This window comes from Gorilla gorilla, chromosome 2 (assembly GCF_029281585.2).
Source record: "Gorilla gorilla gorilla isolate KB3781 chromosome 2, NHGRI_mGorGor1-v2.1_pri, whole genome shotgun sequence".
Lineage (NCBI taxonomy): Eukaryota > Metazoa > Chordata > Mammalia > Primates > Hominidae > Gorilla > Gorilla gorilla.
In genome coordinates, this window is record NC_086017.1 from 55,005,444 (window position 1) to 55,017,585 (window position 12,142).

General features: G+C 44.2%; 1 protein-coding gene across 2 annotated transcripts in view; it reads right to left on the reverse strand.

The window, feature by feature from the left end:
- The window catches only part of CDCP1 (CUB domain containing protein 1), a 63,554-nt gene that overhangs the window by 24,338 nt on the left and 27,074 nt on the right, over positions 1 to 12,142 (reverse strand). For both annotated transcript variants that reach the window (XM_019024836.4, XM_063703735.1), the window contains exons 2-4: positions 10,553 to 10,762; positions 5,377 to 5,739; positions 3,765 to 4,133 (exon numbers count right to left, since the gene is read on the reverse strand). In XM_019024836.4, the coding sequence (XP_018880381.3) occupies positions 3,765 to 4,133; positions 5,377 to 5,739; positions 10,553 to 10,762 (942 nt within the window). The remainder of the gene's footprint in view (positions 1 to 3,764; positions 4,134 to 5,376; positions 5,740 to 10,552; positions 10,763 to 12,142) is intronic.

Consider the following 12,142-nt stretch of genomic DNA (forward strand, 5'->3'; position numbering starts at 1 on the left):
TTTGGACAAGATGCTGACTCCTGAGATTGGTGCAACACGGATTTATGGAGGGCCTGGAATGTGTCGGAAGCTGTGGTGGGAATAGAAAGAGCAATAAGACAAGATTCCTGACTGGGAGGAGTTTAGTGAGATGCAGACATGGAGACAGATAAATCCATGTTGTGTGAAGAATGCAAACCACCCACATGTGCACTCCTGGGGTAGTGGCTTTGGTCTGGGTAGTTGTTCCCCTGCTTCTGGGGACAAAGGAAGGTCAACTTAGGGCAAAGCCTGGGTTGGACTCAGAGAGGTGCAGCAGTGAAGGGGTCGAGGGGGAAACTAGCCCCAGGAGATTTTCCTCTAGCACTCACAGGAGAAGCAAGGGCAGAGGCTCTGACCCAAAACTCAGTCACCTTGAGGCCCCTCTCTCAGCTTCTTTCTCACCTCCAAGGCTAAGAAAGCAGGAGCAGCACATAGAGCTCTTCCAGTGATCACGAGCGGCGCACACCATTGGCACAGATGGGGCCTCCTGCACAGCCGGAGAAGGGCCAGACTCTGCCCAGAGTCTCCCCTTGGTATTCCTACCAGCTGCGGTCCACTCTTCTGCCTCCAACCTCACCACATGCCATTGGAATTCCTTCCATGAGTGACTTGCTGCATCTTACCAATCATTTCTGGAGCCACAGTCTAATCTCTTTGTTTGGACAAGCGTTGTGTCTTTCTTTCCTTTCTTTCTTTTTTTTTTTGAGATGGAGTCTTGCTGTGTTGCCCAGGCTGGAGTGCAGTGGCACAATATTGGCTCACCGCAACCTCCACCTCCCGGGTTCAAGCGATTCTCCTGCCTCAGCCTCCTGAGTAGCTGGGACTACGGGTGCCCGCCACCACGCCCGGCTAATTTTTTGTATTTTTAGTAGAGATGGGGTTTCACCGTATTGGCCAGGCTGGTCTCAAACTCCTGACCTTATAATCTGCCCACCTCGGCCTCTGAAAGTGCTGGGATTACAGTCATGAGCCACTGCGCCCGGCCCGTGTTGTGTCTTTTCTAACCCTGCATGCCTGCCTTGACCTAGAACCCTGCAGGAAACATTTAAAGAGCACTCACTACCTGCCAGGCACTGTGCTACCTCACACTGTCCTCACAACACCCTGATGAGGACAGTCTTACCACTTCCACTTTACAGATGAGCAACTGGGTCACAAAGAGGTGAAGTGACTTGTCTGTGGTCAAAGTAAGTGAGGGAACCAGATTCAAATCCATGCAGGCCAGCTCCAGGTCACTGTCCTTAATGGGGCTATGCTGCCAGCAATACAAGCTGCCTACAAACACTTAGCAAATGAGAGAGAATAAAGAATGGAGGCTGGGAGTGGTGGCTCACACCTGTAATCCCAGCACTTTGGGTGGCCGAGGCAGGTGGATCACTTGAGGCCAGGAGTTCAAGACCAGGCTGGCCAACATAGTGAAACCCAATCTCTACTAAAAATACAAAAAATTAGTTGGGTGTGGTGGCAGGCGCCTGTAATCCCAGCTACTCAAGAAGCTGAGGCAGGAGAATCGCTTGAACCTGGGAGGTGGAGGTTACAGTGAACTGAGAGCCGAGATCACGCCACTGCACTCCAGCCTGGGTGACAGAGCAAGACTCTGCCTAAAAAAAAAAAGAAAAAAAAAAAAAAGAATGGGTCAGACAAACATGTAGGGGCACAGGACTGGCTTCCTTGGGCTAGCCCTTGAAATTTAGGGTCCACATAGAGGTTCAGAGGATCAAGATGAAGCTGCCCAGAGATCAGAGTTCTCAGGCAGTCCAGCCCAACCTAAATTTATCCCCAAAGATATTTCTGCCGCCAAGTCCACTCACTCCGCTAGAAACAGTGCAAAGTTAGAGGCCTTGACACTGCTAAACACCTCTCAACGGCAGTTATTGCCCTTTAATCTCAGCACTAAATACATGTCCTTCTTGATGCTGTTTATAGCACGTTTAATAATTTGATTCGTTTTAGAAATCAACCCAGCTGATGCTACAGTTAGCAGAATTAATCAGAGCTTCTAAGCAGCATCCCACCATGACTGAGGTGATAAACAAATCCCCCTGTCTTCTAAACCCCAAGCCCACTCCATTTCTAAATCCTTCTGTGGCTGTTTTCAACATTCTGATTGTACAATTGTGACAGTGGAATCATAAAAATGTCTCAATGGATATACACACACACACTATATATATATGTGCATGTATACATATATATATGCATGTATACATATATATATATATGTTTTTTTTTTTTTTTGAGACGGAGTCTCATTCTGTCACCCAGGCTGGAGTGCAGTGGCCCAATCTCGGTTCACTGCAACCTCTGCCTTCTGGGTTCAAGCAATTTCCATGCCTCAGCCTCCCAAGTAGTTGGGATTACAGGTGCACGTCATCATGCCTGGCTAATTTTTGAATTTTTTGTAGGACGGGGTTTTGCCATATAGGCCAGGCTGGTCTCGAACTCCTGATCCCAAGTGATTTGCCTGCCTTGGTCTCCCAAAGTGCTGGGATTACAGGCATGAGCCACCGTGCCCGGCCCCTTGTATATATATCTATACACACATTATACATACATACATATGGACATTTCCAGGGCAGCACCAGTTGGGCAATCCCTCTAGTGGATCCCACACTGCCACTTTTCAGATGCTTATCAGCCCTACAAAAAACAGCAGCACGCCATTCCACACTCCCACTTAATTTTTCTGCCTGGCTCTGCCTACTTCCTAGAAGTAAATAACAGTAAAAACAAGAATGAGAATCAGCCCTCTGGACAGCGTCCATCCTTAGCAACACACATCAGAAATGTCCTGGTTGGAGACCACTTGCCACAACTCACTCCTTCACATCATACATGAGCCCCAGGAAGAGCCAGTCTGAGTTAATTCTGTATCTTTTATCTCAAAATCTGCACTACGCCCCTCAGGGCCAAGACTGGGGTGAGGCAAGCCAGGCACCTAGGGAGCAAAGTTTAAGGAGGTGCTCACTCTCAGGGGTTGACCTTGCAGGTACATGACCCTGAGAGTGGGTACCTCCTTAAATATTGCACCCTGGGCACTTTGCTTTACCCTAGTCCTGGCCTTAACTCCGCTTTTCTATGTTCATGGCATCTCAGCAACTTTTGTGGAATGATGTCCAACCTAATTCTCATCACCCTAACTGGGCTTCAGTATGGGCCAGAGCACAGGCTCAGGGTTCTGAGCTTGCTCTGCTCTTAACAAGCTGTGTGATGTCAGGCCAGTTCCATAACCTCTCTGAACCTTCTGGTTTCTCATTAGTAAATAAAGATAATTCCCACCTCCCCTACAGGGTTGCAATAAAGATTAGCTGAGATTGTGTAAGTGGCGTGCCTAACCCAAGATGACATGCAGAGTATGTGTCCATAGTAGGGGTGCTGAGCCATAAAACTGTAAGTTCCCATCATCATCGCTGATGGTGCGGGTGACATCCTCATTCACATTGCAGGGTCAAGACATAAGATCTAGAAAAATGACCTTTCGATGCCTTCGTTAAAAACAATTTAGCATCTTGAATGCAAGATTGCTTTTTATTGTGCTGAAATGGAACTACATACCAGGTGTTCACCACCAAGCCTGTCTAACTGCCTAGTAACCCACTTCCTGAAACTCTTGCCGGGTCCAGAGTCTAAGTGTTTCAGAAGCCACAGATGAGAAACAGGAAGGGAGCCTCACCCAGGCAGACTACCCAGGAAACAATGAAGGTGCTGGAGGAGGAAGAAAAAGGAAAGTGGGGCCCACTCACTGCTTTCATTTTGTGGATGTTGGACCAAAACTTGGAACTGCAGCCGGAGGATCCCTGGACTTTGGGCATCTTGGTCACAGCCTTGCAGAGAGAGGTTGAAGTTCCCCGCCATGTTCCCAGGCTGCTTGTCCTCCAGCTTGAACACCTCGGGGTTGGTGGTGGAGCCCGGGATGTAGTATTCAACCCGCTCCTCCTTCCTCTCACAGTTGGAGAGGTTGAAGTTGAGGAAGGAGACGCTGGCCCGCAGGTGTGCAGGAACGACAAACTGCCACGTCATGAGCTCATCCTCAGGGAAGCCTTCTGGGTAGTTGGCAGACATCAGGGTTGCTGAACCTTCACCCTCAAACACAGACTCGATGATGCACAGACCTATTGGGAGTGGAACCCAAACCAGAAAGAATAGGGAGCCATTAGACCCTGTCCTGGTTGTCTGCAGCCGAGGGGTGGGGGTGTAGGAAAAATGACTGCAGTTCTCAGATCCTGAGCAGTGGGTCTAGATACTGTGTATTTGGACTCAAGGCAGAGATTGGGCATGCAGACACATCAGTGGTGTGCGAGTAAATATTAAAAACCGGTCCAGTGGTAGAGGGGAAAGCCCTGACTTATAGCGTCTGCCCACTTCCATAGTGGATGTAAATAATCCCACCACGGTTGATTTCAAGCTACCAACACCAGGTGACTGAATGTGGAGTTGGGCAGTAGCACACCTTTATATTATTCCCTCCATACAGATACGACAACACAAATAACCCTGAAAGCACAGGCAACAGTAAAATAATTAGGAAGTGATGAGTTTTGAGTATTTATTACCTTTGTTTTAAAAATAATTTATTTAATTATGTTAATTTAATTCTATTTTGTTTTATAACGGATCTGTTTTACATCAGCTCACAAAATGCCTGAACACTTAACAGTCAGCTCTCTGCCAGGTGCAGTGGCTCATGCCTGTAATCCCAGCACTTTGGGAGGCCAAGGCAGGAGGATTACCTCAGGTCAGGAGTTCGAGACCAGCCTGGCCAACATGGTGAAACCCCGTCTCTACTAAAAATACAAAAGTTAGCTGGGTGTGGTGGCGCACGACTATAGTCCCAGCTACTTGGGAGGCTGAGGCAGAAGAATCGCTTGAACCTGGAGGTAGAGGTTGCAGTGAGCCAAGACAGTGCCACTGCACTCCAGCCTGGGCCACAGACTGAGACTCTTTCTCAAAACAAACAAAAACAAAAATAAAAACAAAAAACAGCTTTTATGAGCCAGTGTGAGTGAGCTCTGCACATCACTGATACGTTTACAGAAAATGTGAAAGAGATGGAAGACAAAGAAGTTAGAAATGAAGCAATCAAGGTGGGTCTGTAGAACCAATCCCTTGTCATTTTTTTGAAAACAAGTATCACATGCAAAAAGGACAAAGAGAATCACCCCATTTGTTTAATAGAGAAGAGGGGGTTCACACTAGGAATGCATGACCCATGTCACTTATAGGAGAGCTAGATCTTCCTTTATGGTTTTTATATCAAGTATTAGAGATTTGCTGACATTTGACCATTTCTGACCTAGAACAATGATGATCTTGTGTGTTTTAACCTAATCAGATAGCAGGGAGGGGCTTGCTCACGTTTTATAGATGAGCGGTTTGCAATGCTGAAGCCAGAGACATTTCTGGGGTGGAACCATGGGAGGTGTAAGGCCATTTTCACTCCTTCTTGCATCTTGATCCGGGACACAGTGCCATTGCTGCAGAAGGTTCCGATCCTGACCACGGTGGCATCGATTCGGCCACTGATGGAGTGAGTGACTCCGTCTGGGCAGCTCTCACCCGGACCGATCTGCCTCAGGCGAGGGATGGAAAACTGCAGCTCTAAACCGATGCTCTTATGAGCTTTGACATCCCAGATGAAAGTTCTGTTGAGGGTAGGCAACAACGATGTCGAGGGCTGAAGCTGAACCTCCCCAAAAGGACATGGGCCCGACATACAGTCTGAAAAACAGTCACAGAAGCAATTTTGATCACAGATGCTCCAAGGCCCCACACCACTCCTCCTCCACCACTCAGCCCCCTGTAGTAGACTCTTTGGGGCTCCCCCAAGGTGTCCTTTACCAGGCAGGGGCACCCAGGCCCCAACTGCTGTGAGTCTTAGTGGCCAATGGCTCACAGATGTACCCTCCTTCGGGGAAGTGCCTCAGCTCGGGGGAGCTGTCTTGAACCAGAAAAGCCTGAGAGGTGTTGCAGCCCCTCATGCCCATCCCAAGGGAGAGGTGCTGTCTACAGCCAATAATGGCCTCCTGCAGGAATTAAAAAGTCTGACCTCCTTGCTTCAAGTGACATAACCTGGGTATGCCATTCATACTCCAGAGCTCCCCATGGGGTCAGGCTGAGGCTACTCTTCAGTTAAAACCGCATCTGCATTCAGCTACATGCCCTGCTCTATCCTGCTTTCCTCACTTCTGAGAGCACTTTCTTGATCACTGACTTAAACAAAAAATCCTGTCTCAGGCTCTGCTTCCAGGTCACCAGACTTGAGACATCTCTTAACTACTGTGATTTCCAGATTAAGTTCCTGGGGTCCAGTGGGTGAAGCCAGAAGGAAGGCATTTGTAGCAGAGTCTGTGCTTTGGGATCTCCTACTTCTCCTATACTAAGAGAGTCACGATTTCACAATTTGTAGAGCACAGTGCCAAGATCCATCCTTTAAAACTGGTTTCCCCATCAACACATTCATCAACATAGCAAATATACTCTGAACGTGCAACTCCCCTGGACAGCTGGAATCTGGCGGCGCCATTTCTCTTCTTGCACTGCCTTAATGCTGATATTTTATAACCACTGCAATTGAATTTCTTTTTTTAAGGCTAACAGCTAATAACATCCTTTGATATATTTGTTTCCTAAGCCTTTTAAAACAAAGCAAGAAATATTATCAAAGAGAAAACAAGAGGAAAGTGAGGGGAAGAAACAGAAAGTAGGCAATGTAACATTAAGGTTTTGTTGTTTTGAGCAGGGGGCATCTGAAAGGTGTGGTAGACTCTGGCCTCCATAATAATAATTTGTGAATCTTTACTGCTGTTCTCTTGGGGTATTTGAAAGTATTGTCCACTCAAAATAGAATTATGGAGAATTTCAGATCAGTCTTGGAACTCTGAGGTCATCCAAGCCAGACCTCTGATTTTTGCAAAGCAGCTGTGGATCCAGGTGACTTGGGCTGGCACTTGCAGCAAGTACACGGCAATCCCAGATCCCAGGACGAAAGCTCAGGCTGTGTTTGGTCAACCCTTTCTTGCCAATGCGCTATGCTGTCTAACCAATAACACAGGGTTAGATAACATGGTGACTAACGTGACTGAAATTAGACTTTGCATGTTGGTAAAGGTAGTTCCTATTTTAGGAGCTCATGGAAACTTCAATGTTTATATCAAGCCACCTCTTTCTTTCAAAAGCTGACCTCAAGTGATTTTCCACACACACCTCTAGTGTGCCCAGGGCAACATCAGTTGGCTCTGGCTAGGTTCTGTACTCTTGTGGGAACACTTAACTCTAGTAAGGCAGTGACTCTTAGCTCTGGTTCCACCTACAACTCACCTGCAGGCCGTTTAAAAACTACACATGCGTGGACCATCCCAGGGATTCTGATTTAATTCTATAGCAAAATCTGGAGTCAAAAAGCCCCATCTCCCAGCCTCAGCTCTGTCACCAGCCATGTGACACTGTGAGAGTCAGGTTATGAAAGCAATTTTTCATTTGATGCTAAGAGCTTTGTTTTTTAGGATGAACACACAGGTAAGAGTAGTCAAAATGATTGGCATGCCTCGGAATCTTCTCCTGTACTCTGTCCGGTGAAAACATTTGAAATAACTAAAATGATTCCTGTCCAGAGGATGGAGAAGTATTATTTCTGAAGTGATTCATAAACTCATTTTCCCCAGCAGATTTCTACTTTCATTAACTCTCTTTTTTTTTTTTCTTTTTGGAGATGCAATCTTGCTCTGTCACCCAAGCTGGAATGCAGTGGCACCATCTTGGCTCACTGCAACCGGTTTCCCAGGTTCAGGTGATCCTTCTGCCTCAGCCTCCCAAGTAGCTGGAACTATAGGTGTGTGCTGCCATGCCTGGGTAATTTTTTTTGTATTTTTAGTAGGGGTTTCACTATGTTGACCAGGCTGGTCTTGAACTCCTGACCTCAGGTGATCCATCTGCCTCAGCCTCCCAGAGTGCTGGGATTACAGGCACGTGCCACCACGCCTGGCTAATTGTTTGTAAAAATATTTATTTTTTCTATCAAGGAACATGGCATATCTTTCCATTTATTTAAGTCTTCTCTTTTGTCTTTCAACAGAATTTTATATTTTGCTTTGTATACTTTATGTACTTATTAAGATAATCTATATATATTTAGTTAGAGATTCTGAATAATGGTGACCAAGGGCGTGCATAATAAGCCTCCTTATGTTATTGCCTGTTTTACTGGTAATGCTGCCATATCTGATAGTTAAATATGGTATTTGCTATCAGTTCTTGATAGATGCTTTTTATTGAATTAAGATAATATCCTTCCATTCCTGATTTACTAAGAGTGTTTTATGAAAGACATTTAAAATCTATGTTCATACTGTTCTGTAAAAAAAAAAAAAAAGACATCTAAAGTCATCTATTGAGATGATCATATATAGTTTTTTCTCTCTAACCTAATAATGCAAAGCATCACATTAACTGATTAGCCAGGTGGTTTATGTATCATCTATGGCAGATTTCACTCTGTAATAGAAGAGTTGAGGAGCCATAGTGTTCCGTTAAAAAAAAAAAAAAAGACATTTAAAATCATCTATTGAGATAATCATATGTAGTTTTTTCCTCTCTAACCTAATAATGCAAAACATCACATTAACTGATTTGCCAGGTGGTTTATGTATATCGTCTACAGCAGATTTCACTCTGTAATAGCAGAGTTGAGGAGCTGTGACATGATACAAACCTCCTGGCTCACGGGCCTAAGACACCTAGTATCGGACCTTATCTGAAAGAAGTTTGCCAACCTGTCTCTAGAATGGTTTGAATATCATAGAAATTATCTGCTCCTTGAAGTTTTATAGAACTCACTTGTAAAATCATCTCTAACTAACCCAAACTGTTCTCCCCTGTCTCGGGCATTTTTTCCAATCCCCTCCTTGGTTATTTATTTATTCAGTTTTCCTACCTTTCCATGAGTCAATCGAGCCCATTAAATTTTCTTTGAAAATCATCCACTTCCTTTGGATTTTCACATTTATGATGAAAACGTTATACAGAGTCTCTTACAATTTTAGAAATAGTCTCTGTATATATTGTTAAGTCCATTTTTATACCTTTAATGCTGTATATTTGTATTTTCTTTCTTTTTTCCATGAGACTAGTCAGGGATTTGTCTATTTAATTAGTCTGCAGAGAACTAGGTCTTGGTATTAGTCATTAAATGTAGTTTTTAAAATTGATTTTTAGTACTTCAATTTCTCCTTTTACTTTTGAATTCCTTCTTCCTAAGGTATGGCTTTGATTGGATGACAAATAGTGCTCTTATTGTTGTTAATACATCTATTCATCCTATTTGACATGGCCCCCTTAAAATGATTGAGAAATTATAAATGCATGTTTCCCTACCTAATTATTATTATTTCCTATGTCAATCTTCTATCCCAAGCTCAAATTATGAATAACAAAACCAAATATCTATAGTTTATTTAAGTATTATGTGTCATCCATTTTTCAATCCATTATTTTATTTTATCCTCACAACTCTCTTGTTTGGTACAATAATCCTTATTTTATAGACTAAAAAACTAAGGCATTATGCAGTTGAATAATTCGCTTAAAGTCATGTGATCAGGTCACATGAGTAGTAGCCCTGGAGCTTGAAGCCAAACCCAACTCCATCATTCTCCAAAGCAGCCGTCTCTTCCACTGTGTTTTATGGATCGATTGCTCTATCTTTATCTCCTCAACTTCTTTTTTTTTTTTTTTTTTTTGAGACGTAGTCTCGCTCTGTCACCCAGGCTGGAGTGCAGTGGTGTGTTCTGGGTTCACTGCAACTTGTGCCTCCCGAGTTCAAGTGATTTTCCTGCCTTAGCCTCCCAAATAGCTGGGATTACAGGCACCTGCCACCACCCCTGGCTAATTTTTGTGTTTTTAGTAGAGACAGGGTTTCACCATGTTGGCCAGGCTGGTCTTGATGCCCAGCTAATTTTTGTATTTTTAGTAGAGACGGGGTTTCACCGTGTTGGCCAGGTTGATCTTGAACTCCTGACCTCAGGGGATCCGCCTACCTCAGCCTCCTCAGTGCTGGGATTACAGGTGTGAACCACCACACCCGGCCTCTCCTCAACCTTCTGATTCTTTTGTCTTCCATATCAGCCAGATATTTTTAGCACACAGGATGAGCATCACAGACCTGAAGATCTGTAGCTTGTGGGCTTCTGTAGTGCTGCCTGAAGAGCCCATGTGCACAGTGGCTAAGTGCAAAGACTTGAAAGCCAGAGTACCTGGGTTCTTCTCCTGATCTTCTGCTTACTAGTTGTGCCCACTTAGGCAAGTTCCTCTCTCTGTGAACTTCTCATAGGGCCGTTTTAAAGATTAAACAAATTAAGCTGTGTAACGCATTTAGAACTCTAACTGGCCACATCAGAGCTAAATTAAAAAACTGTAGAGTTTCAGAATAGATCTTAGCTCTCTAGCATTAGAGACTGACTTAGCATGGGAAAGACAGTCAGGGAGGTGTAGAGACATTTAAAATACATTGTCAAACAGCTCACAAGTGTCTACTTACCAATATTTTTCTGGATCTCTATGACAAAGTGATTCTCAGGACTCTGGCAGCTAAAGGTAAAGACTATTCTTTCTCCAGACTTGATGGACAACATGGTTATATGTCTTTTAGAAATGACGATGTAACAGGGTTTTGCCAGCAGAGTCGGGGTCCCCAGCTTTATGAGAACTGTAATGTTGCTTTCTCGTGGCAGAGCAATCTCAAAAGCTTCTGAAGGAAGGAAGGAAAATGAAGTAAGCAGGATGATTTAGGTCTGCAAACTGCTGTGGTCCCCAACCCCAATCTGGTTCAGAGAGGATGTCCTCTATGACAACTTTGTTCCTTCCCTCCTTTTCTGAGAAGAAGGATGGTGCAAAATGACAGTTCCGACCTTAGCAATGAAAAAGAACCAGGATGCTGCCAGCTGGTCACTGACATGTGTTTCTTGTTTGCATTATTAATTTTTCTACAAATTGAAAACACTATACCACATTCTAGATGTCTTCAGCAGTATGCTGTTAGATATCCCATCTGAGCAGTATTAAATAACAACCAGAGTAACCACCACACCTTTTCTCAACATGACAGTAGAACAAAGTCTACACACAGAAACCATCCATCATAGGGAGACACATTTATCTGCAAAGAGCTGCTGTCCCTTGCCCTGGGTGCTTTATATGCCCAGCACATACATACACACATACGTACATACATACATACATATGTATGTACGTATGGTAGTGGGGGCTAGAAAAACATTTGCAGAAATTAGATATAATCATATTGTATCAATGAACTTGGAAAGTTAGAGCAAAACAATGCTATTATCTCAGATTGGGGTTTAGAAAAAACACTTGAGCAAACAATATCAAGCAAGTGAGGTGGGGGTTGGTTATTAAACAGAATTGTACAAATGTCAGAGTAGGGCTCTGGTTCACAAACAAGCCCAATCTCCTTCCCATTTGCTTTGCTTGATTGATTAAGTGCTCTTAGACCAAGAAGGGAGAGCCACTTTCTCCTTAGCTGACACTGCCCCTGCCCTATCTTGGATTCTGATTATGAGTCTCCAGGCAGCTGATGGCCTGGGAACAGCAGATGATGGGAAGATCGTCTGTAGGTGAATCCTGTGGAGGGAGCCTAGGGGCTCACAGTTCATGTAGCACCATGTTCTGGTACAAACAGCTGGTCGGGATCTGTTATCGTGCTGGCACACGAATGGTGCTTGATAAACAGTTAGTGAATGAATAGCAATCTAATCAGAAGCTTTTGTTTCCCATCTATTCTTTTTTCCCTCCTTGTAAAAATTTATTTTTAAAAAGTCAACCTTATTGACAGTAATTTACACACATTAAAAAGGACTCACTCATTTTAAGAGTTTTGACAAATGTATACACTCATGTGACCACCACAGTCAGGATATACAAATATTTTCCTCACCTTCAAAAGTTCCCTCAGTGCCCCTCTGCAGTCAACCTCCACTCCAAGTCCTAGAAAACTGTCAATGAGTTTGTCCTGCTCTGGACCTTCATGCAAGTGGAAGCCTATAGTACTTTCTCTTTTGTAGCTGGCTGCTTCTGCTCAGCATGCTTGTGAGATTCACCCACGCTGCTG